Here is a 27962-nt window from a genome sequence, read left to right on the forward strand (position 1 = left end):
TATAGGGTTGGTTGCCAATGCCATATTGAGAGGACTCAAGAGAGCTGTAGTACTTTAAAATCCTGATTTTCAAAGTACTTTTTAAATAAATTACTAAACAATTGCTCAATCATTACTTCCAACAAAATAACTATACGTTATGCTTCCAAAATCGAGGCATACATGATTATAAATACAGTATAACCGCAAGCTGTGATTAACGGGGTCCAAGCAAAATATTTAAGGAAAGATGTTCCACTTATAAACCTGAACTGCAGCCACATTCACATGGTCAAAATGTCTATTCATCAGCACACAACATCCAGAAAACTCCATTCACACATTTCTCAAGTGAATTAAGGGCTTTCTTCAAAGCATATACCGGTACCTGAAAAGTCTTTGAAATTCTGGGGAAATTAAACATTTGTAGTCAAGAACACTAACGGAAGAAATATTAATATGACATTATGAAGGAAAAATGGTTAACGAAGAAGTTCCCCTTAAAGCCATACTGTGTCTTGGCAGTCCGATTCTTGGAAAATAATGAATGGGAATCAGGATTCGAACTCTCAACCTAAGGATCACCAGTACACGGCATTTTCCATTTGAGCCACTGACATTCTAAACTGAAGCCTCATTCACGTGGTGAAAATGTCGATTGACAAGCACAAAACATCAAGAAAACTCCAAGCACACATTTCACAAGAGAATTAAGGGCTTTCTTAAAAGAGTACAGATCGGAAAATGTGCAATGTTAATGGTATACACCTAGTGATAGCAGTATGGTAGTTATACAATAACAAAATGGTCTTATAGGCAAAATGGGTTGAGACTGTGGCCATTTGGCTTTTCTATGAAATTGTGGGAAAAGTAAACATTTTTAGAGCAGAAGTCCAGGGTGAAAAAGATGCATCTGATTTAAGAGATTAATATGATGAAAGAATTTTGAGTCCAGGTAAATCTAGTAAGGAGAAACAAGGTAGTTCATATATTTTTTTAAATAGCGCCACTTTTGGGTGCAGTACCACAATAATAATAAGACCCGGGGTTTTATAGATGCATCTGATTCTAGGGACTAATATTATGAAAGAATTTTGAGTCCAGGTCAATCTGGTGAGGAGAAATAAGCCTAATTCATGATTTTTTTACAATAGCACCACCTTTGGGTTTATGGGTAGTGGGGGTTGTGGGTAACCATACCTGAATATTTCAAGAGTTTTTCGACTTACGGTATAGGCTGCAGAATGACTTTTACAGAATTTGAGAAAAAAAAAAAAACGTTACAGAAACAATAGGGGACCTGCTTTGATTTAATTCCCTTAACAATCAAGTGTCAATTGTTATTTATAGGGTACGGACCAAACTCTACCATTCATAAAAAAGAGAAAAACAACCTAAATAAGTATAATGCACTCAATACATTACACAAAGTAGTGTGTAGTTGGGGACGCAGTGCTCGCTGCTGGGTGACTGACAACCACCTCTGTTGCTACCTGTTGCTCCTGCATTCCCAAACCATGACATCACTCCAAGAGACCATGTGACCAGGGATTTCCGAAAGAAAGACAGAAAAAAAAAAAAGAGAACAAACGAACAATAGAGCTAAATGGTCCTGTCAGAAGGTTTTTGTTCTCAGTGTGGGGCACCTTCCCGCAGGAGAAAGCCAAACACCATTTAATACGGTTACATGTAAAGAGGAAGAAATAAACATTCGAAGTGGAGGTGAGAACTTTCATGGCACATATCTTTAGGTATTTCAGATATTTTACTTGTCTGAAAATAACTTTCAAAACATTTGTTCGGCAAACTTTCCGGTGACCTTCATTGGCAGACTGGAACCATAGTGCTTAATGACTTGAAAAACCCTAAACCCTAAAAATAACACAGTAACAGGAAGTGCATTACCTCTCCGAAGGCTCCTCGTCCAATCACCTTGAGGATCTCGAAGTCCTCCTTGTGCAGCCTCATCTGCTTCACCTTGGAGGTGAAGGGTCGCGCTGCATGGAGAGAGAGAGAGAGAGATGGTTAGAGATGCTAACAGTTCTCATCCAGACCAGAGGAGAAACCTATAAGTGGCTACCAGAAGACAATCCGACTGCAAGCCAGATTAGTTCAGCAAAAAAGACTGCAAAAGAAATATAGGCTACGTAGATTAAAAAGTACAATGGGGGAGAGAAGGACAACGTTTATGTTTGAGTAAAGGATTGCAACGAAAGCAATCGTTTGAGCCACACTTTTTTTATTAATCACAATATCTTTGTGATAAGTGGCCTCCAGCAGTCTAGCAAGATTTATTCAGGCGGTCGATAAAATGTTAGTTTAGTGTTTCCATGTTGGCCTTTCCTGAAAAACAACTTCTCCTTATCAAGAGATTAATGTTGGGAGATGATTGAGGAATTGTTCATCTTAAGGTTTGGGTTTTTCTCGGTGGATTGCTCACAAAAGAAACCACAAGCGGTCAGGGCCTGGTTTCCTGCCTTTTTTACCCACCCAGAACCCCCTGCTTTACCTCTGGTGGCCATAATGGGCCAAAAGGGCTTTTTATATAATTTTTTATGAGAGAGCGAGAGTGTAAGCAAAACTTTGATCTATAACAGTCTCGCTACACAGGACGCAGGGAATGCAGATTAATTATTGTTATCACCATGGATACGATACAGAGAGAAGGACTTGGGAGGGAGGGAGGGAAGGAGTAGAGGGGTGAGGTGGAAGAGGAGGGGTCGACGGCACTCCCATATCCCCGTCTACAGCCAACACCAAAGTCAGCATTTCCCTCATTTGTGAGGGAGGGCAATCCAACCACTTCCTGGTTTCCGTGATCCCAGCATGCCTAGCGTGACCTCGATTGGCCGGCAGTGAGGGTCCGTTCGCTACACTGACACCCCGATTGTTCCGATACTGAGAAGAAGGAACGTAGTGAAGAACGCAGGCGTTCAGGTGTACGATGTTGCTCTTTAAATGAGGCGATTCCTTCACAGCACCACTGACGGCTGTACAGTACAAGGTCTTTCATAAAAGGGATTAGTCTAGACTTATATTAATAGCCTTCAGACAAGCTGGCCCATATGCACACTCACACACACATACACAGCACACACAGTGTGTCAGCTTTACATGGCCTCTGATTAACAAAAGGAGTATTCTCTGCCTAACATCTGTTATGCACATTCACGCAGCATGGCGTTGGTGTACGCGTGTGTATGTGTGTGATCGCGTGTGTGCGTTCATGTGGTGGTGGTGGTAAATTGACAGGCGGCCAATAGCTGGCACCCATAGCCCATTTCTGCTATCCCTCATCAGCCAATCATCGCCAGAACTTGTCTGGTTGCCATGACTCCACAGAATCTCCCGGTGCTGTGTAGGAAAGATACTTTTCCCGCCGTGGAGAGACGGAAATGCCTGCTGATATAAAACAAACAGGCCACTCAGAACTCAACACTCCCTCTCCACACACGCTGGGCTGAGCAAACCTTAAATGATCTCTCACACACACACACAGTCACACACACACACACAGACGCGCTGTGCCTCTCTCAAACTTTAAACAGATATACATCTGTTATGGTATGCGCTCAATGCACTGTAGTGCTTATTTTTGGTCTTCTTCAGCTCCCATAGCTTAAGATTCACAGCACCAACAGGCCTGAACGATTAAAGATAAAATGTAAATGCAATAAATAAGAAAAGTGGCAGACATAAACACCAGGTCTGCAGCCTGGCCTCATTTAAGCTTCCAAAGAACAATGGTGCCATTGAATAAAAAAGTTGTTAATATGCTAAACATGTGTAGGGAAATCTAGAGGTAACAAAACAACAGACAGCACAAATTATACATCGTCTGAAGCTGCCACTGCCCCCACCATCAGCGTTCACAAGGACCAGCGGCCAATAGCTAAACGTCACTCTGGGGAACCTTTCCCTGTAGTCAGCAAAGAACCCCATCAACACCAAATCAACTTTACAAGGGTCGCCACATCTGATATTACCATTAGGTTATTATGTTTTATATGCAGCATGGATGGAGATGAGCCATTGAGAGACTGCACTGCATCTTTGAGAAAAATGCTGTTAATCAACCACCAACTGTATTCAAAATGTGCTCTTTGGTCACTTGCTTTGGATAAAAGTGTCTGCTATGACGAAATAGTAAATCGTTTAGCGCTGCGAACTCAGACCTAAATATATAGAATAGCATGCATCATACTTTTTCCAATGCAATATCACAGTACATCTGTCTGCTTGCACATGCTAATGTTACATTGTTGTTAGCCAGCAAGCTATGCTAATATTATCTTGCAGAGTAGTGAATTTAAAAGTAGGGAATATTAGCTTTTTGAACCTTTCTCAGAAAGGTCTCCTTTTGTTCCTGCCAGAAGCTCTTGGCCACCGTTAAGAGACAACTTGGGCCAAAAGAACACTCAAGAGTACCAAACAAGAAGGCCGGTAAGTATTTTTCTAGAGGGCAAAACTACGGGAAATGTTCTTTCTAAAAGTACACGAATAAGCTGCCTTTTGTTTTTGTTTGGTTTTAAGACATTATAGCAGCCAAATCGAATCCGTTTTCAACCTCAACAAAGTATTTGATTCGCTGTGCTTGCAAAACCTTGTTTTTCATGTCAAAGCTCACTTTCGGCCTCTCATTGATCTCGGTTATTGTAAACTCTTCTACCTTTTGTTAACAATTGACAGCAATGTCTCCCTGAGAAGACTTTACACTCAGAAGCCATTCACCTCATTCGAAGCATCACACTGGAAGCCTTTATAGCGTACGTACGATAACGGTCACTGAAGCGTATGGCTCACGCATGTTTCCAAAAAGTTCCTTAATGCAAAACGCAGTGCTCACACATAAACCCATGCTCCCTTGAGTGCACTACTCACGAGGATCAGTAGCAGCTCATGTCCTGCGAAATTCATTGTTATGTACCACACACACACAGAAAAAAACTTGTGTTGGAGCGCTTATCTTGAGGGTCCATCAAAATACACTTGCTTGGACCAAACATGGCAACGGTTGCCATGGCAAGGTGTGTCACTCCTTCTGAGAAACTGTGCTGAAGAAGTGTGTGTGTGCGTGTGTGTGTGATGACAACAGCTGCCAAGCCATGATGATATGTCAGTCATACCAAACTCTGACGTACAGTCACAGGCACACACAACTCAAACACACAGACCGTAGTGGACAAATGGTTAGACAGCTACTCGACTACATAACTTAAAGATACTGTGAAAGGGTACACACCCTTTTAGAAAACTTAAATACTACACTAAGACTTATTCACACACATACACACCTATATACAACACCCAAAAGTCATGCTTACATAAACATGTAAAGAACAACCCTTCCTTTCAACATACCTACATAATCTCATGCTTATCAAAACACACACACTCCCACCTTGCAAATACATGAACACAGGCTCACTGTGAGCTTGTACGTACGTGTGAAACGCTCACACATACATACAGATGCAATTGGAACAGATTTCCCAAAACAGAGAAAGTCTTCCATATGACCCATATATATACATATGTGGAGCGAGCACACACACACACACACACACACACTAACTGGAAAAACGTGCATGACGCCAGAACCAGCTAATCCTCAGGGCCGGACTGGTTTGGCCAAGCCAGGTCTGGCCCACATTGGGGCCGAAACAGGGCCAGCAGAGTTCCGGAACCATCAGCGGGGAAATGCGCTAACTACACGCAAGTGCCTTCACTTAATAGACGCTAGCTAGCCGCAAATCACATGCTCGACGTTCACATTCTGGCCTCAGCCAAGGGTATTACCGTGTGTGTGTGTGTGTGTGTGTGTGTGTGTGTGTGTGTGTGTGTGTGTGTGTGTGTGTGTGTGTGTGTGTGTGTGTGTGTGTGTGTGTGTGTGTGTGTGTGTGTTTGAAGCTGATGACTATGCAGTTTCTGTCTACGTGGGGTGTCTACGTGCTGTGCGTTTATGTAAGGGAAAGAGAACTTAAATGCACATTACATTTGAAATTCCTGATGGATCATCGCAATTTCCAACAGAAGATTAGTAGATGACACATATTCAGACAGAGAGACAGCGACGGAGACAGAGGAAGAGAGACACAAAGTAATGGAGAATCTCCAAACAAGCAGCTGTGGCTAGCCGTCTGCTAGATAGTTACAGTAGGTAACTGACCTAGCTAGCCCAGACCTCCACTCCCTAGAGGGACAGAGGCAGGGGGGGGGGGGGGGGGGGGGGGGGTCATCTGGAAGCCATAACGGATTATTTACTACCACAATGAGGTAACAACAGAAAAATGCAGCTTCCAGTAGACACTCGAAGCTGCAGAAAAGGGAGGGGGGGGGGGGGAGACAAGACACAGACAATGAGAGGGGAAAATGGAGACCGAGTGTGGGAAAGGAAGAGTGTAAGGAAAAAAGAAAGGAGGAGGTGAGATGGAGAGAGTGAGTTAAGGACGGAGGGATAGAGTGAGTTAAGGACAGAGGGATAGAGAGTGAGGACGAGAGACCGACACAGTGAGAGAGAGGCCGAGGGGGAAAGAAAGCAACAGAGGGTGAGGAAGAGGCTGAGATGAGGGAGAGAGATAGAGAGAGAACGAGAGTGAGAGGAGAAAAAGAGCAGAAGGCAGAAACGGGAGGGGGAGCGTAGAACCAAGTGAATGGTCGCCCTAACCCAGTGCATGAACTGTGCGAGCCAGCATGACCCAAAAATGACGCAACCACGGATCTCACAAACCGTTCACACGGTTCTCTGTCGGGTGTCCTTGCACCCCTGCAATCTCCAAGCTCCATGTGAAGACAGAGTGCCCAGACGGTTCATCCAGCTCACTGCTACGGCGAAACGGCAACCATAGTGCATGGCTGAGCGCCGAATGCCCCTGCATTTCTCGAATGTCGCATTATGGCGACTTTGAATTCTGCTTAACAATTCCAAGATTGGGAACGTCCTTCCATTCCCTCTGACCGTGAAGGGACCGCCGGGACGGGGGGCGTCTGGGGGGGTTCTTGAGGCTGGAGGGGGGGGGGGGCAGGTTGGATTCTATGGGCTTATCACACCTCGTAACATTTCTTGGCTTACCTCAAACCTTGGCTTGTATGAAGCGTACCGGCGGCGACCCCCTTCTCGTGATGTCACAACATTTCTGACATACTGGGGACTTAAAACCACACAATGTAAGCCAGTCAGAACACCCGCCTAATGACTTCGAAGTGATTCTGAGCATGTCAGAAAATGCCGCGTCTGAGCTAATATTTGGCCCATTACAGGGAGGGAAGGTTTTTCGGGTCGTTTTTTTCCTAACATGGAAAGTTTTCATGCTTCGGCATACAAAACTCCAAGGAAGCCATTCAATTCTAAAAGGCTTGTTAGGTTCAATTGATATCACATGTCACAGGAAACACTAACGTTAGCTCCAAATTTAAAATGCCTACGTCAGTATCATCTCACTGCTCCCGTGCCAGCCAAAGCCTGTGCCCTTAGCTAGCCTTAAGGCTATTACTATCAATGATGATAAACCAGGCAGAAACCATGTCCACTAGTACAAAATTATAATGGTACTTCCCCGGACAATGAATTCATAGAATCAGAAGTACCGAATCCAATGGAAACTTACAACAAATTTGTCTCACATTGAAACCTGTACACTAGAATAAAAGGTTTCAAGGTTGAAAAAGGTTCAAAATAAACTTGATGAATAACAGCGGATTCAAGCATGAATAAATAGCTTGCTTATCAAACTCAGAAACCAGCAGCGTGTGAATGTAGAGTCTAGTGCCTAAAAAAGAAGAGCATCCCACTACTACTTAAACAAAACTCCATCCCTTTGAAGGGTTTCATTCACAAGCAGCACACCAACAGCCAGTCAATTACTCAAATCACGGTTAGAAAATTAACCCTTGATAAAGGCTTTATCAATCCAGATGTGCAAAGACCAGAATAGAATGAGAGAGACACACCAGACTTGAATGCTCTCTCCCTCGCTCACTCAAAAAAGATTAGCTCCATATGAATATAAATAGATGTAGCCACAGACCCACACGTGATATGTGCACACACACACACACCCAAACAAATGGGCCGACTGCTACCCACAGGCCCGGCCCGGGTCGGGTTTGTGTCTGGGGATGACGGTGGGGTACGGATCGACCCATCATGAGGGTCACATGATAAGTCAGATCCCTCAACTATATTTATTGATAGGCGGTAGAAATGTGTGTTTATCTCTCTCACTCGCTCACTCGCGCGTGCGTGCGTGCGTGTGAAATAGCACAAGGGGTGGCCAAGCATTCAATGGCTTCAAATGCTAGTTGTGTCACATAGGCGACACACACACACACACACACACACACACACACACACACACACACACACACACACACACACACACACACACACACACACACACACACACACACACACACACACACACACACACACACACACCAACGATCGCAAACAGGATGTGCAGAAAATATGAAGTAACCCAAATGCCAAACAACTAAATCAAAAACAACTACAAAACAAACCGCCCATTCAAACAATGCACCCGTTCAAAAACAGCCCTACCCCTGTAACCCCCCTCCCCCAGACCCCCCATAGCCACACACCCAGGGCATGCAGTGTGAGAACGCCAGCCAAGACAGGGAATGAGCAGGCCAAGTTCTAGGTTCATGAAGAACCTCAAAGAGGCACCCAAAGCTCCACACCCAAGCTCCCTACCCTGCAGCCCCGTCTCAGCCCACAGGGTGAACAGGACTGGTCACAGTCCCCGTGTCAACACCCCCCCAGAGGGATATCAGCAGGAGATACAGCCGCCACAGCATTAGTCTGGTGTCCCTACGCGTGACTGACCCGTTTGGGAGATGGTCAGGTGACCGTCTGAACTCAAGGGTTGAGTCATGATGAGAACCATATGGTCAAGATAGAAGGATGAGAGCAATAAGGGAGAGGGAGGGAGAGGGGTTGACTGAGTGAGAATAAAGAGCGAGAGAGAGATCAGGGGACTGTCTGACTACCCCGCCCTTACGTAACCTGTCATCGTGTTATGTCATGAGAGCCATCTAGAGTCCCTTTTAAAAAGGAGCCAAAGCCAGAACCGTGAATATATTAAAGTGGGTTGAAAATGTACCAAACTGACCCAGGGTCAGGAGTCTGTCTGTTATATCATGAGAACCTTAGAGTCAAAAGCAAGGAGAGAAAGTCAGAGTGCCATTCATTATTCCAGCCATCGTGTTAAAATTGGCCACCTAGCAGTAAAGGCTTGCCTTTTTATGAACATTTAGGAAAAACTTTGGCCTGCCTTGTGACCAATGATTCGTGCCAATCACATTTCATACATACATAATGATGCCAATAAGAATGTCTGACATGGAAGGCATGGATCAACTCATCAAGGTTCATGTTAAGAATTCTGACATCAAATCTGTTGTGTCGCATCTCGTCCACTTCATAAAGGAGTACAACTGAAATAGAAAAACATGGGAGATTAAGTAAAAGAGGTGTGTTGACACTGTAATGCTACATCCACTAGAATACTGGACTTTCATGATGCCTTCTCTGAAGTGAGAACAAGACCAGCGCAGAATCACACGCTCACACTTGCCGCCTGTTCTTTCAACCCTGACTTCCTTTAACGTTTAGGAATGGTTTTAAGGGCCTGCGCTTCCAGTCAGCCCCATCTTTGAGTCATCCAATTAAAACGAGACATAGACAGCTTTCCCCCCCCCCCCCCCCCCCCCCCCCCCCCCCCCCCCCCTTCAACAGACTCCCTTCATCCCAGGAACAAATAACTTTATTGGCAAAGATCCGAAAGACAACTTCTCCCACATCACACACAAAACCCAAGCGCTGGTGCCTGAGAACCGTATTTACAGTTGGACACTAAATTCACTGTTTCCATTCAATCAGAAATAATAATATCTTCGTTTACATGCCTAGTTCCAACTTTCAATACATGCTTGCTGCCAAAACATACATGTTCATAAAAAAAGAGAATGAAAGAGAGACAGTGATACAGAGAGACTAAATGAGAGAGAATTGGATTCAGGGAGAGAAACAGATGGACAAAGCGAGAGAAAATAATCAAGTGTAATAGACAAAGAGACAGAGAGCTGGAATAAGAACCATAGAGAAAGACGAAAGGAAAAAGATAGTGGAGACCTCAAGAGACGGAGACAGACGGAAATCGAAAGACCATAGGCCACGGACCGTCAGGGGAGAACACTGAAGAGACGCAGACAATGAATCTACCACGCACACACTCACACCCCCACAGTGTACCATCTCTGTGGAAAAAACCCAAGAGCACGGTGAGCCATAAGGCAGAGACGACCCCGGTGGTGCCAGCGCCCCGCCATTCAGTCGGGTCTTCCCGGAGCTTCCCTGCGGCGGTATGTGTCGTGGTGGAGGTAACCCGAGACCCCCTTCTCACTCTCTGGGAACGAGCCTGGGAAGGTGTGCCACGACCGGGGCCCGTCAGGAAGCACCTGGGGGTCCCTGGGGTTGGGGGGGGGGGGGGCCGTGCGACGGGGGACAATGACGGAGGTCGCTGATACAACGCGGGGGAACCTGCTCCGCGGCTAACGGACCCTCTAGACATGTAAACACACATGTATAGATGTGTGTGTGTGTGTACAGGCAAACTTCGATTAGGATTAAGATTAGATTTCACCCCAAACCAAATCATACATACCATAAGACTGGCCGTTTGGCAGGCTGACTTTAAATAACATACCCAAATTAAATTCCCCTAAGCTCTGCAGCTGTGGATAGATGCTCTCCTTTATAATGTACTGTACTGTTATTTGCTAAAACATGACCGAGATGGCGGTGGTATTTATGTCTCTGTGTATGGCTGTATGTTTTATTTTACGACATAATGGCTAAACTCTCCAGGGACATACCCTAATGTAGCTAGCAGGGAAATGGCCAGGACTCTCTCCTAGCACTGATGGACTGAACATAATGAGACATCCTTCAATCTGTACACACCAGAGAGAATATAATGTGTATATAAGCAAATAATGTATGAACACTGCACGACAGAGGGAGATGAGGGTGGGGAAGTGGGGAGAGAGTGAGTGAGTGAGTGAGAGAGAGTGAGTGTGTTGTTGTGAACATGAGAACTTTAGGACCACAGGCTATGGTGGCTGAGATGGCCCAAACACTGTCTCCAGCCAAATACTTTCTAAGGAATGTAAACTGTGTGCAAACGCGACGGAGAAGGCGTTATTTCTGTGTGGGAGTATTCAACCTTCTCTTCCACAATAATACTGCATAATGACAAGACGAAGGAAGAGTTGAGAATGGTTGGATATGTTATACAGCCATAATTAGAATAATAATAATGATATGCTTGTTTGAACAACCATAATATTGCAAAGACATGTGTGCATACACATGTATGTATACACAGGTTTTAGGCTATTGCATTCTTGAATCTGAAAAATAAAAGATATAATTTGCCAACAACATTTGTTCCGTTTTACCATATTTCCATAGAGAGAAATGTAAAAATTGACCAACTCGGTTTTTATCCCTGCTAGGAGACGGCGGTGAAATATATCAAAATTTAAGTGATAGACACATGCATGCACCCTCCTCCATTAAAGCCCTCAACAACAGACAGAGCCAGCTAGCCTGTGATAGCCAGCAGAGACTAGCATGGCTGCTAATTACACACTCTCCAGCTCTAAAGTGTCAGAGTGCTGGGGCTTGTAACCGAAAGCATCCCCGAAAATATGCACTTGTCGGCAGCCAGGGCGTGCCCGGGCAGGCCTGGTGCTCATTGCTGGGGCGAAGGTACACGCACGTGACCGCAGCTAGGAGGCCAAAGATTGACGAACTAGAAATTGGATAAACACTACATAACGTGAGCATGCTGTATGTATAGCTACAGTCAGAGACAAACTTCATATAATGAATAATATCATTGTGTTGTGTATAACAACTATATCAAAATGCATGTCATCCTAAAGTTCATAGTTGAAAGTATGCTAAGTCCCTACATCTGTCCAATTTCGTTCAGATATACAGTGGAAGGGACGGGAACAGGGTCTCGACTGCGTTGCATTTATTAGGCAAACACCTGCATACTGGCATACTGTTAGGCTGGTGGTGGACTTGTGACGGAGCAGTAAGCTGCTCCAAACCCCCATTACCAACCCGGGGGAGGAGATGAGAGAAGGTGGTTGGTAGAGGTTCCTGGGAGTGCACACATACAACAAAATGGCTTGCACCAACATCAGATGTTCTCCCAGTCTGTGAGAGCCAGCACAATGTTCTTTGCTGTGGTGCCATAGAGAGGCAGCATCAAGGCTGATGAGCGCAAGCCAGTGAGGAAGGCCAGCTTCCTCACTGGCTTGAGGCTACAACTGGCCAGTCTGGGGGCAGTGGTGGAGAGGAAGATGAGGGACCTAATCAGGGCAATCCTGGGCAACGCGGCATCCCATCCCCTCTATGAAGAGCTGTGGCAGATGGGGAGCAGTCACTGGCTCCTCCCTCACAGGTGCAGGACGCAGTGTCAGGTGTTCCTTGGTGCCGACAGCCACCAGGCTGGAAAACAGCCTGACTGCCCGAGACCCGCAGACTATGCCCCTATTATTATTTGTCTATTGTATTCGATTTTTTTTTGATTGTCTTATTTTATTGTAATGCATTTTTTAACTCAACTTGCAATCTTGGTTTTTGCCTCTCTTTCCACATTCCCCCCCCCCCCAGTCGGAATCAATAAAGTGTTATCTTATCTTTTTCATAACAAGCAGAGCTCAGCTCAACACAGCTCCTGTTGAACCGTCTTCCGCAGGATTTCCACAAGCTATCGGATGAATGCACTTTGGTTTGTAAAGATCATACAATCTGAGAAGCCACAAAATCAAAACCTCAAAGTCACAGTCACGTCAGCAGTGGATAAATACAAGAAAACAATAAGCAAAATTAAGTTATAACAGAAAGGAAATAATCCTTTACAAAACAAATATATCGGTGACCCATCCAGGTGAAGCACAATCACCGCCAAACCAACAGAGAAGGGAAAGGCCCGGTCCTTATCTCCCAGAGCGCTACGTCTCTGGCTAGGGCCTGCTGGTCGCTGTTAGCAGTTAGCACGGGGCTAATGGATCGGTGTCACGTTAGCGCTAACTGGCAGCCGTGCAGATAAGACAAGTACAGAGAACATGTGACCCCGTTGATAAGAAGCTTGTGGTGTGTGTGTGTGTGTGTGTGTGTGTGTGTGTGTGTGTGTGTGTGTGTGTGTGTGTGTGTGTGTGTGTGTGTGTGTGTGTGTGTGTGTGTGTGTGTGTGTGTGTGTGTGTGTGTGTGTGTGTGTGTGCGTGCGTGCGCTGAGCGAGAGACGGGTGCTTTGTTTTGACTAGGTTGCCAGTCATCTAGGTAATCATCAACACCGAAAGGAGATTTCACCCGATATCCTACCACTTCCTTCCTGCCTTCCCCCCACACACACACACACACACAGACACACACACACACAGCTAGGAGGTAAGGCATCAAAACATAGGGCAGCCAATTATGACACCTTTATTATGACCTGTGGCTGGCTGTGTACACCTTTTATGTGGCCTGGAACTAGTAATTATGGAAATTAATGAATGAGGTCAAGCAAGGTGATCCAATAAGTGAAGTCTAATTGTCATCCTTCAACACCCTTTGGCATATAAACAGTTTGTTCGAGCAAGAGGCCATTTTAACAATGTGTGAGTGGAATAAGTTCAGGGCTATGTGACAGAGAGAGCAGAGGGGTCAGTGTATTTGAACCCTATGCAATTTGCTGGGAAATGATATTAATATTAAAGAACCATTGATATAAAGGCAGTGCTATCCTCAAGATCCTATATATGAATTATATATAAATATATAGCTTCTGATGAAATGTATGAACAACCCCGAAACATCTACATACTTTGTTATCCAGAAAGAAAACGCTTATTTTCTTGTCAAAAACAAAAAAAGATTGAAGTGATGTGAAAACACATGACTAATTATGCATGGGTGACTATAAATGACACCATCTTAGACTTGGATCTTGGATGCACAGACACCACAGAACTACTGAGGGAGGGGTGGGGGGGGGACGTTTCCCATGATGCAATGCTCTATATATAGAGATGACTGAGGGGGGTTTCAGACAATTGAGATGATAATCAACCACAGGACTTCCCCTGCGGAGAGACGGAGACTTCCTCTGTGTGTGTCATGAAATATCAGTGCATGCAAGTGTAAAGGACTACTAAGTGGATGCTTTGCATGCATTTGCACACACACAAACACAACTTAACAAAAAAACACCCACACAACCAATTAAACCACTTCTGCAAATCTCAGCAAACCATAGAAGTGGTTTCAGGTCCTCAAGTCCATTTTGATCACAGTCGAGTGAGAGCAGCCTACAGACGTGTTAGAGAGGCGTTAAGAGACTAGACCTGGGTGTTAATCCTTGACCTCTGCCCTCTAGGATTTCTAATTACATCTTTCTAGATCATACCCGAGGATCTCACTGATTATGCATCTATTTAACAAAATCAGCAAAATGAAAAGAATAAAACCACAACTAAATACGTGCACGTATTAAGCTTATGAATATTGTCGAATGATTATCATTAATGATTTAATGATAAGTAAAGGAGCAATTGATCTTCAAACATAAAAATGGAAGTACGGTAGTTGAAGATCACAATAAATTAATGGATGATAAATTGACAGCAAGGTGATGAAGTGAGCTGGATTGTTCTACACACTTAATGTATACCATGTTCATACATTGTATTTAAATGTTTCATGATGATGTATTCTATTACTACTTTAGCGATGAGCTGAAACACCTGGTTATAATAAAATGGAGCTAATCAGTATAACCTAGTCTAACCTAACGTCCTTAAACCAGTCAGTGAATAACCACTCAACGCACAGCCGGTCAACAAGGCGGCGATTCAGACGGGACAGGAGGCTGACTGAGAAGTGTGTCACACACGCATGTGAGGGTGTGCACGTGAGGGCGTGCGCATGAGCAAGTGCACGTGATAGTCTGAATGGCCGCCATTCAGGCTAAACTGTGAATGAAGAGAGCTCCTCAGATAACACATGTGCTGGCAGTACTGGAGCCATGCTAATACCGGAGGAGGAGGAAATATGGTGGGACAGAGTGGATGGCAAGAGCATAGAGGTGAAAACACAGGTGTGTAACACACACACACACACACACACACACACACACACACACACACACACACACACACACACACACACACACACACACACACACACACACACACACACACACACACACACACACACACACACACACCTTGTAAACTAGCAGCATAAATCGAACAACAAACGTGGCCAACGGGACACAGAAGATGTGTGTATAGTCGCACACACACGTAGGCCAAGGTGATTGTTGGAACAAGCCGTCGCAGCACAAGTGAAGGGCGTCTGTCCACCTGAAGCAGCAGAGGCAGGCATGAGCAGAGCAGGAGAGGACTAACAGGAGGTAACACGAGAGAACGCTCTCAAACCTCTTTGTGGACGGCACAGCACCAGCTCATGGTAGCCCTGGTACATACAGACATAGCTGCTGCTACTGCAGCTCTGTGCCTTCTTCATGACATTTGTTGTTTTCAGTTTTGTTTTGCTGCGAGAACATTTGTGTCCGTTGGCTGTAGATCATCCTGTCTAAAGTTAATGTGGAACAAACAATCAATATATGCACCTCCTGTATTACCTCCCCTGTCTAATTCCTCTATGTCTTATCATAACGGGAAATAATGAATTCTGAGCCTTATTTGATCGTATCAATAATATAATCAATAATGCGTAATTCAACATTGGCCACTTAAAAGTGCCTGGAGGGGAAGTGGGGTGAATGCGTGTGTGCATGTTTGTGAGCGGTGCACAGACGCACGTGCATGTGTGCGCGTGCGTGTGCGCGCAGCATGCCGCATGTGTCCGTCTGACTCATCGTGTGTCCACACCTCTTTCTCACCCTCTCCCTTTACTGCTTTCTCACCCTTTCATACACACACTCATGCATGCAAGCACACCCATACCGAGTGATATGTCAGCAAAAATACACACCAAGAAGAACCACACATATAATCACAACCACCAGGGCCGATGTGAATTCATATGATCTGAACTGCGGTCTCTCTCTCGTTCCTTATCTCTCTCCTTCTCTCTCTCTCTCCTTCTCGCTCCCTCTCCCTCTCTCTCACGTACAAACCACTCTATCACTAGGCAAAGTTGGGATACAGGAAGAGAGAGTCGCACACGGTGGGAGGGGCCAGTGCTAGAGCATTTGGTGGGGAGAGAAAGAGAGCAAGGAAGACAAGAGAGGTGGAGAGGGGAAGAGAGAATCAAATGCGACAAAAGGTGCGATGCAGCAGAGCATGGCGAGAGACAGAGATGGCCCAAAGATTAGCAATCAGGCTGAACATAGGAGAGAAAGAGATAGAGACATAGTGCAGAGAGAGAGAGAGGGGGGGGGGGGGGGAGTGTGTGAGTAAATGGATGCGGGTGGAGTTGGAGGACAAAGAGCCAGGCCTTGGCCTCATCCGAACAGCAGCTGCTGTTCTCCCCAACATCACACCTCGCCTCCAAATTCCACAGCCAGCCCCAGTGATGAGGGGCTGCAGCCTGAGTCAGCACCACACACACACACACACACACACACACACACACACACACACACACACACACACACACACACACACACACACACACACACACACACACACACACACACACACACACACACACACACACACACACACACACACACACTCTGGCTACGGCAGGGGTTGAGGGACAAAAAGTGGATTTCCAGACCCGGCACCATGACTGGGTGATGACACCAGAAGGGGGAGGGGTAAGGGCACTGAACGGACTGATTAAATGGAGTGACGTGGTACTGCTGCAACAATGGTCGTTTATTTTCTTGCTCTGTGATCTTTCAATTTAAAAAGGAATGAGAGTGAGAGAGAGAGAAGTAGATTCAAAGCAAACGCAAACCGCTGAACGTGTGCAGACAAAACATGGAACTTTAAAAAATGTAATAAACAGATGGAGGAAACAAAAACAAAACTGCCATCCTGGTATTTTGTCCTGAAGCTCCCCCTGCGGCACAGCTTACCTCCTGCTTTTCCTCTTCCAAACATAAATCATTGATTCCGATAATAAGAACAATCAATCAATTAATTAATTACAAAAATCTATTCAAAATATGCATGTCTGTGGCTGCAGAATTAAACCAGTGTTGCAGCAGAGACTTTAAAACATGAACTTGCTGAAAGATGATAGATACTGACAGGGGGTTGAATGTTTAACTGTCAGCACTACGGGGTCTAGAACAAAGAGACAGGATGAGGTGATGTCGAGTGTTTGGCTCCATCCCATAATACTACAGCTGGGCTCTGTATGCGTCACATTGTAACTTCCTGTGTTACACAGGAAGGAGAGAAGAAAGGTGAAGGGAAGCACTGAAAGTGGACATATATCCCAATATATTCCAGCTTCAGGAATGAGATCCCATAATTGTGTCCACACATTTCACACTAAATATCCTTTGGACGTGGCAGCAACAAAACGTAACACAAATTTGTATGATTATCATGCGTTCTACAATACATTTTGGATAATATCTGGGTTGTCGGCACACACACACACAACCCACTTCCCTTCACTCCCCACAATCAGAGGCAAGCGGTGGGCATAGCCGGCCGTTTTGACTCTTGCGACTATCCAGATTCGCTCAATTACAGTCATCATCATAACTACCACGCATATTTGCAAGGCCCTTTTCATGTTTACTGACACACTTTAACTCGCGCCTCAAAGAGCAGTTAATGGGATGGGTTGCTCTTGATAAGGGAAGAAATAAAGACGTTGTCACGCATCACGTTGTAATACATTGATCACATAGCCTGCCTCGCAGTCTTTGCTATGCTTTCTCTGCTACCGACAACATCCTGCTTGTAAGGATTGTGGAAGCGCTTTCCCTAGTCTGTCTGGGCTGTGTGTACAACAGCCCCCTGTTTGGTGGGGGACGGGGGCGCGAGAGACAGGCGAGGTATGCGTGCCGGTATGGTCTGCAAACAGGCAACAGCTCCTTCAGAAGACAAACAATGGTGTGGAGCAGCATTCTTTAATTCACACAGACAGACAGTCCCAACATGTGCCATCATTTAGGATGACAAAGTCCCTCTGTCTGTCGTGTGTTTGTGTGCGAGTCCTTGTGTGCATGTGTTCGGGGGTCTGTGTGTGTGTGTGTGTGTGTGTGTGTGTGTGTGTGTGTGTTGGCACGTGTGTGCATGGATATAGAAAACTAGCCAACTGTCCTCTGGGTTTGAAAGTTTATTCCAGTAGAGAATGAAGGTAACATTCCACTGTTAGTATTTGTAATATGCTTTTGCGCTCTACATATGTGTCACACAAACCATGTAGGGTTCCCAAGCAAAACTTTTAGATTATATAAAAACCTCTGTAGTGTGTTGAAAGCCAATGCTATTCACACAAAATGTTGTGCAGCAATTTCTAATGGATTTGAACCCTCTGTAACTAAGCCCTTTACAAAATAACGCCAGCCATACAAAAAAAACCTCTTGGTTCATAACAGTCACAATACTATGAATAGTAACAGTCACCATCTTCATATATTATTTTCTAAAAAAAACAAAAGCATTTCTGAGCAAATAGGTATTGTTCCCTGAATGCTGGGTTAACTCAGCCATCCAGGCCTGGAGCCCTCAGCTGGGCAGGGAGGTCCCTTATAGCTGGGGGAGGGAGGTACCTTATGGAGGGGGGGAACCTGGAGCTGCCTGGAGGAAAGACCCAGGGAGGGAGGAGAGTAGGGAATATAGAAGAAAGAGGTTTAAAAGATAAGTGCATTTAAAAATAAAAAAGGTATCCCATGGGGAAGGAGGGGCTGAAAGAGAGGGAGGCCATAGAGGTAAGGCCGGTTTAAAAGAATGAGATAAAGGAGAATGAAATGACTTAAAAGGGAAAATACAGAATTGAAAAAAGGCATCCCGGAGGGAAATGTAGAGAGGTGACGAGACGAGAGAAATGTAGAGACGAGACAGAGACAGAGACGGAGAGAGAGAGAGAGAACCTCCCGCCCTCCCACCATCACCTCCCCGGGACCTGAGCTGACTAATCACCAGCGGAGTGCTTTGGGAGCAGGGGCCAAGCCATGGGGGGCGAGAGACAGAGACAGAGACAGAGACAGAGACAGAGACAGACAGACACAGACAGACAGACAGACAGAGAGGGGGCTGTAACGACCCGAGCTCCTGACACGATCTGATGACACCACACAATTAGCAGCTCTTTCCCCCCGCCTAATAATCCCCCAGACGACTTGGCTAACTGTTTTTTTATTGGCCACCTAAGGGAGCCCGCTAGTGAAATAGTCTCAGCCTCACCCAAACCCATTTTGACTCACTGCTATCTATTTGGACCGGCTCGCACACAAATCTATAAGACCAATAAATATTTGAGAATGCTTGGTGGTCATGTGTATTATCGTTTGGTTGCAGCTATCGTGGCCCCCGTTTAGAACTCTTGAAGGACACCAGAGTGTTGTGGTGTAACATAGCAGTTAGCAAAGCCGTTAGCATAGCCGTGCATGAAGGCCCCCCTAATGCTGTGTGGGGCCGTTTGACACAATGGAAAACCCCTCTGGGGTTGAACAGTGACACCGGAACTAAGAGAGCTATTTTGTGTGTTTTGTAACCTAAAAAACACGTGTAATGTTTTTCAATTCAACCCTTTGTGTAAAGGCAGAGACCTCATTTATTCTATCATAGCAATGTTTATATCATGATCAGTGCGAAGCATTTCCCCCTTTAGTTTTTTTTTTGTTATCCATCAGCCTTTTATCAGTTGAACAATTCCCTATCAAATGCGTATTTACTACTACAGAAAAAAACACAACTGAATGAACAAACAAGGTGGGTGCTTCCATGAATACAGTTCATAGACATGAATCTGGCAACTTGGAATACGGACAGACCGCTAGATGACCTCATGTCTCCGAAATGACACAAAAAGTCTAATTTAGGATATCACCAAATCCCCCGCAGACAGAGGCACAATACAACCCAGCCAGCCAACTTCCTGGCTGATATGACATCACCTACACGCTTAACCAGGTCACTTCCTTCCTGTTCGACTCAATGAGGAGATCATGGATTGACTATCAAATAAGACTTGTTTTTTGGGGAAAGAAACACATTTAGATAATATAACTACGCAAATAAGATCAGTCACTGAAGCATAAAATCAAATCTCTGCCCACGAGTTTATTATTATCCAGATAAACAAAACATTTTTGTTCCTCAAACTACAATCTAATTACCTGAAATATCTTCTGTGAATCTATTGATGAAAGTTTTCTACCACATACATACCAAACCAAGCCTAAACCACGAAACTAAGATACCACCCAACCCTGGGAACAGTTGCACCCCTAGCATGCGAGTGCGTGTTTGTTTATGTGCGTGCGTATGTGTGTCACTGTGTGTTGTGTGTGTGTGTGTGTGTGTGTGTGTGTGTGTGTGTGTGTGTGTGTGTGTGTGTGTGTGTGTGTGTGTGTGTGTGTGTGTGTGTGCAGGCTGCAAAAGGCATGTGGCCAATATAAGCCTGGTATGGGTGGAGTCCCCCCATTTAATTGTAGCTAAACAGCTGGTCGCTGCTGCAAGGCCTGCACAGAGACCAGGCTAAGATGGAAGGTCAGCCTGCCCGGCCTGGCTGGCATAGCAGGTCTTTTTCAGCCAAACCTGCCCTACAAGACATGAGGTGGAGGGGTATAGGTAGGAAAGCAGGAAATTATGAAATAACTATAGCTGTGGGTTCCATTTTTCTCCTAAAAAAACGGGATGGTTGGACAGGGCCCAATTGTGCTTCATTTTGGCTTGGCCGTTATCTAAACTGTTGGTACTTTGTGAAATTCTTGGTTTCTTTACAGCGCTCTTGCAGTGAATGTGAGGAGGGAACTGCGTACAACAGTGTACCGTGTAGTTTCCCCTATGGCTGCGGGTCATGCAGGGGTCTCAATTACAGACGAAAGGAGGTCACCCAACAAGAAGAAAAGCAAATCCAACACAAATGTTTGTCTTCCTCTGTGGCTCAAATATAGCGTCGGAGAGGGGAGAAAGGAAACCACCGCACCACCTTTGTCATGGCCGTGTTGTAAAAAAAAAGACCCAGCAACCTTGTGATGCCGATATAATGTGGTAGATCTTCTCACAGTGCGGCCCGACTGCGGAGGATGCTAGTGGTCTGAGTTTGAGCCATTACAGTATCTGAGGTGTGGGGTGTAGTTTGTATGCAAACTTTTGCAGTGTCTTAAAGTCGCCCAGAGCGAATAAACTAGCCTGCACAAAGCGTAGGTTCTTCAGAAGCTTTGATAGGCATGGCTGATATAAACAGTAGAAGTAGAGGTTGCAATCCAAACACAAAAGGGTTGACATGGCCATCTGATAATTAAATTGAATTCAAATGGAATGTTTAATTGAATAGTGATGTTTATATCAACTTTTCCAATTCAATATTTAGTCTGGCTTTCAATTATTAAATCAATAATTATGCTTCTTTGGCTCGTTCTCGTTCTCTTGCAACTGATGAGGGCCATTCGCAATGAATGATCAAGATTAACTGAACAAATATATTATAAATCATTGACCCACAATAATTTAACAATATCTTCCCCAACCCCAAACCACCAACAATAGGGGTGCTAATTTGTGATCCCCATGTGAGCAGGGATGGAACCGGGTCTAACTTTTCATGCGCCCCCCGTAGAATGTGCCTTGACAGAGGGATAAGTCGCCTTTTGAGCACTTGAGAATGTGGACGTTATGATCCTATGCAATTTTTGGAGGACGCAATCGATCACATGCACACACTTTGGGCTTTCATGATCTAATCCGGGCCGCTGTGGCATTGCGTCAACTGGTAGTGTGGGACTTCCTCACGTGAAACTGGTCCCACTCCCAGTGCTGTCATAGGGTTTTCAACAGTTCAGTCCAAATGTTGGCTAGTAGAACTATATTTCTAGAACAGCCCGTTTGTTGTTTAGGGGTGTGTATGTAATATCACACACGAACCTGGGAACCATTGGTCCCAGAGTACAAATCCTACCCTGGACATTGTGACTTTAGTTATGACAGTTATCGACATCGTTAAAGGCCAAAACATCAGCTATGTTCTCATACTGTGGTTACCAAGAAAAGGAACATTGCAAGTAAAATTAAAATTATTGTCGCATAGTTCAATCATTAGGTTTAATTAAGAGAGCACAATACAATGAGTGAATAGGGTACGTATAACACCAACTCCTGTCCCCTCCATCCATTTCCAACAGTATAAGGTCCATCGTAAGTTACAGTTTGATTCCCCAAAAACCTCCAAAATAAAATCATCTGTTCATCATGAATGTACTTCAAAACCCCTTCTTTGCACCAGTACTACAGCCATTCCTGCTCCATTACACACTAAGGCTGACACTATGACTCAGTGGGTGTGCGTTTCCAGCCCTGGTGAGCCGATGCTTGTTAGAAAAACTCAATACATACCCGCTCCCATCTGTGGCAATACGAAACGTGCCAACATCTATGGAAAAATAACAACTATTGTACCCTGACCCTAACCCTTACATGGTGGTTGGGACTATCATAACAGTGGCAGGAAAGGTGGGATGGATCAGTTGTCGACACCCAGGTTAAAGGTTCTCGGTTCCATCCCGAACGACTCCAGTGTCCCTCCAAGCAGGTCATGGGGGCATGACCTGTACCTGCTCAATAAGGTAAGTTGATTGAATGGCCACAGTTAGTCACAGTCTCATAGATTCACAGGTTCACAGTATATTGCCCCTCTATGCTCAGTAAGCTTACGTTGATTTATGACTTTACCGCACTTCATATCTCTTGAGTCCTCTCAACATGGCGCATTGTTGCCAATCAAAAATCCACAAATACTTTCTGATCCGAGCCTTGTGATGTTCAGGGTCTCTTGTGTCAACACAGAGGCATTGTCAGGATGGAAACCGTGCCTGGCTCATGGGTCAGAAGGACCACTGAGGAAGACGTGAAAAGGAGCTGTGCACAGGCAAACAGACTGTTTGGGATTGGCTAGATGGGCGAAGTGTAGTCAGTGTGTAGACACAGTGCTCTTAAAGAACACATGACCTGTCAACTGAGTACCTAAAAGGATTATTTTTATGCTTTTGTCAATTTGGCTGATGCTTTTATCTAGGACTAGGCTTCTTGCCCAAAGTATGCTTACAGGAACACTGTGGACATTGGGGCTTGAACCCTGAACCTTTCAGATGGGTGTCAAACACACTAGACTATCATGAATAGCAAATAAACCATCTGCTATCCTTAAACTAAACTATCCTCAACCACAGGATCGCAAATAAACAATGTTGCTGTGTATGTTTGCTATAACTATGAGCAACATCTACAAACCATCTGCTTTTGCCAACCAACTGAATTTCTGAGTTCTTGAGTTCTTCCATTATATTTTGATGAACTTGCTATACTAGAACAAGATATCAATAGTTCATAGTCTACCTGGTGGTGACGTTTCTGGTCAACATGTTGATCTCCCCAGGATTAAACTGCCTAATTGTATGCCTCTTTAAAAAAAGAAAATCTGTACTATTGGTCGACAGTTAGTAGCCTACCCACAACCATTCTGTCGCCATTGCCAACTGAGTCCCTGTTGAAGTTCTCATCGTGTTCTTTCTCCTCAGCCTGTCTGTCAGGCTTTCCAGAGGACAGACATGCTCCGGCAACATGCAAGGCCTCCCCACCAGATACAAGGAGAGTTGTTCACATTCCACGTTCATGCACCAACCAAGCCCCTGATGTCACTCATACTGGCTTGCCCTCTCTCTCTATTTATAAATCACACACACACACACACACACACACACACACACACACACACACACACACACACACACACACACACACACACACACACACACACACACACACACACACACACACACACACACACACACACACACACACACACAAGATGATTGAGTGCATTTTGTGTGGTCCTGTCTCCCATGTGAACAAAGCTTTGCTTTGCTTTTTTAGGGCTGAGCGAATAGAAAGGTTGCATAATTGCTACGTTTATACAAGCATGTAAGGTTTGCTACTGGGCATATCCATACAGGATGTGTCAACAGCACTACAGTGAATTGATGTCCATCAGGAAAAAAAACGAACATTTAGAAAAAGAAAAGTTAATCTAAGTGAAACAAGCATGGGGCATGTCAAAGAAAATTAAAAGGACCTCAAAATAGGTCGAGAAATAGATTTAACCAGCCTTTGGGAGTGAGGCAGTCAGAGACAGCAGGCCAACTCGGCTCCACTACTACTATAAAAGGAATGTGATGGGGGAAAGGGAGGGCCACTGCACCACCAACATTAGCCTATCATCTTACCAAAGAAAGGATACGGGATTAAACCAGAAAATCACAAAAACTTACCCCATTCCAAAAACTCCAAAATGTTCTTCTCTCTTCTGAGCGGGGAGTTGTTGCATTCGTCGTAGAGACAGATGAAGAAATCCAATAGCGTTTCCACACTAAGACATTGGCCATTAGACTGAGCTGGCCCGTCCAGGATCAGCTTTTCCAGTTTCTTCAAACGTACTTCTCCCGACATGATTCCGACTGTGTTTTGAAACTGATTTTGAATAAAAATCTTCACAGAAGGACGCCGATCAAACGCTTCCTCGGCGTGTCCGGAGCGGTGTGTCGATCTGCAGTAATATCACCTTGAATGTGTTCAAAACTTGTGCTAATACCGGCTAGGACCTAGTTGAATGCGGATCATTCATGAGCTCGCTCTTTCACATGTGTCCTTACAGTATCTCATGGGGTAATGGGACGTGCGGTATTTTCTCATTTTCCCGCAGACTTCTTCCCCCACAAATAAAGACACTTTACACTAGGTTTTCCTCTCAGTCTCAGACCGTGCCCCGGCCGGCAGACCTGATCCGAGCCCTGACGTTGGTTGTTACTTATTTCCTTTCAGGGGGGGCTCCTGTTGTTTTCTTCTTATCCACACCCGAAGAGAATATCCTCAAGTACATACAAAAACCTATATATACACACACACAGAAGAGCCGTTAGTGCAGTTCAACGGATCCTCTGAGTTGGTGGTATTTGTGGTTCTCCATTCCTGCGGCAACAAAAATGCATCAACACCTCGTAACAGGACAGATCTGCAATGCTACAAAGCCCGGCTGCCCCTCCTCTGGTGGTGGTGGACTGGAAGGGCGACAGAGGCTTAGCCTAGCCACTTAGCTTAGCTACTTAGCCTAGCCAGGGAGCTAGCCTTACCCCTCTGCTCTCATAGCGACAAACGACCCTCTTTCCGAAAAGTTTGACTCTAATTTTTTTCTCAGATTACGCGGCTAGTAATAGCCACACATTGTCAATCGGGGGGAAGTTGGACACCTTTTGACAGATAATACTGTTCAACCGGAGATCTTATTTTTCACAACTATAAGCGTTAGTCAAGAGATGTCGCTTGAATCCGTGTTAATCGGCCAGTAATATCACACTGAGCATACTCCCATTACAGGTCAAAACGAATCGGATCAAGCCAAGGTCCGTTTTCTAGAGAGATCCGAGAAAGAAAAATCGGTGTCTTTTGATTGGAAGTAGACGTACTCGTTGTACGTCCAACACGCACCCGCTGTAGTCTGGTCCAGCTTGGGCCAATACGAGACACAGAAGACTAGACCCCCCCCTCCACCTCCTCCTCCCCTCGCCGCAGGTCGCTTCACTGCACAGTCGAGCCACCGAGTTGGCAGCTCCCGGATCGTTGTGTCAAGATGAGCAAATAGAGAATGTTTAATCCAACGCATCATTTAATCAGTAGGTCAAACGAAATGATCCGGGGGCTGTTATTACAATGGATCATGTGAAGGATGCAGGAAAGAATCCCGCTGTTGTAAAAAAAAAAAAAGAATAAAGAAAACAGCATGAAAATTATAATCTGACCTCAGGTTTACTATAGGCTACAGCCATTGGTTGTATTGCAATCTGACTATGAGGACGTATCCCCTGATATTATTATATGTGCGCACCCTTGCTGCTCAGAAGTTTCCCCAAACATTCGTGGCGGATTGCCTATTTCGCATCCATATTGCCTACGTCACACTGCGCCATCTTTTCCACTGGGTTACCAGTCATTTCCACCTGCAACTAGCGGCCGCCCTGCCAGCCGTGTACCGACTCTAGTGGCTGCTGCAGGGACGTGGGCACAATTATCCCACTGGATCATTGTCATCATGGCGCCCGACACACACATGAGCGCATAAACACACACACACACACACACACACACACACACACACACACACACACACACACACACACACACACACACACACACACACACCATACACCACACACACTGCCGTCACAGCAGATGCCAGGCGGAGGAGGGGGATGGAAAGGGGACGGATTGTCAATATTGTGAATGGAAACTGCGGGCTGTCAGTCTGGCGGTGGCGTGCTGGGCAGGGAGCGACACCGTTTTTAGAATAGACGGCGAGAAGCCCCCTCTGCTCTCTAAAACATTTATTTAGCAACCAGTTAGGCCTACTGTGGCCATGACAGTTCGCTCTCAGTCACTAAACCCACCAAGCATTATTTTGGTTTAATAGGGAAGAAAAAAAAAGCGTAGCTGATGTTGTAGCCGTGTGTCTTTTTACTATAGGCTAGTGTAGGAAATGCATGTCATAACAGTGAGGTGGTCTTTTGATACACCTCAAGCTGTTCTAAAACGATTTGACTGAGTTTGATGAATGAACAATATGGGTCATTAATCCGTAGTAAGCTAGTACACATGAAACCATTGAAACTAATCGCTTTGATTGGTTTTCTTTCAGATATCGAGTTATTTATTTTTGACATGTTAAGGTGATCTTCCATTGTTTTGTGTCACTAATGTTCAACAACAGATGATAACCCCAAGGGCTCCGGTACTTTTTGATCTTCATCAAGACGTAGACTATTACTGACGCATTGATAGCTCTGTATTAAAATACCAAATTACAAGAGCGATCGTTGGAGCAAAGCCATACGGTTAGATGACCCTCTGCAACATCTAAACTTCTCGCACATAAAAGACAATGCTATTCATGACTCGTCCTAGAAATAAACGAAGGTGGTGTTTAATCAAAGCCTATTGGGGATAAGTATCATATCTACATCCAATTTGCCTGAATGGAGATTTTTATAAAGCTTACTGCCTAGTCTAAAAGCACGGCTATTAATGATTTATATGGTTAACAGTTGAGGGAGGAGGGCCTGTTTGTTCAGGGTTTCGCTACAAGGATGGGCCATCATATAATGAGTAAATATAAAGTTATACAGATAACAAAAAATAACATTGTTCAGCCTGACTTTTGCTGGTGCCAAATATGTGGTTTTGTAATATATCTGCTTGTACTCGGGCGCCCTCTGTTGTAAAAAATAGAGCTGTGCACTGCCACGGCTAACACGCTGATAACTTGCAGAATCCCGTTGTGATTTGGGATAGTGTCTTCAATTGATTATCAATTATAAATAAATTACAAATTACAAAGACACACGCATAAAAATGAAATTATAATGGTCTCTAACAGACTGTAAATAGCCAAGAGGTCACTGACAAATGCACTAGCATGAGAACCACATTTTTCACATATTCCACATATTTCATATATAAATATTTGCTCTTGTTATCGTCGGTAAACTTCGGCTTGATCCTTCCCTAATTACTTGGTAATTACATGGAATACTTGATCTCGGTCGCTATCTAATCTACTCCCAAATGTCTGCTCTCCTTTCCGTATCTCTACAGCAGGATTAAAAACGCCCTGTTGATTGGCCGATCATCTATTGTTTGAAGTGCAATTAGACTGTGCCGATTAACCCGAGATGTCGAGGCACTTATAATTA

At 44.8% G+C, this 27962-nt stretch overlaps 1 protein-coding gene across 5 annotated transcripts in view; it reads right to left on the reverse strand.

Annotated features, from left to right (window-relative positions):
* Positions 1–25756, reverse strand: part of cdc42bpab (CDC42 binding protein kinase alpha (DMPK-like) b) — a 72204-nt gene extending 46448 nt beyond the window's left edge. For all 5 annotated transcript variants that reach the window (XM_056581883.1, XM_056581881.1, XM_056581880.1 and 2 more), the window contains exons 1-2: positions 24492–25756; positions 1885–1976 (exon numbers count right to left, since the gene is read on the reverse strand). In XM_056581883.1, the coding sequence (XP_056437858.1) occupies positions 1885–1976; positions 24492–24669 (270 nt within the window). In that variant the 5' untranslated portion in view covers positions 24670–25756. The remainder of the gene's footprint in view (positions 1–1884; positions 1977–24491) is intronic.
* Between the last annotated feature and the right edge of the window lie 2206 nt (positions 25757–27962).

The sequence above is a fragment of the Gadus chalcogrammus genome, chromosome 21 (assembly GCF_026213295.1).
Source record: "Gadus chalcogrammus isolate NIFS_2021 chromosome 21, NIFS_Gcha_1.0, whole genome shotgun sequence".
NCBI lineage: Eukaryota > Metazoa > Chordata > Actinopteri > Gadiformes > Gadidae > Gadus > Gadus chalcogrammus.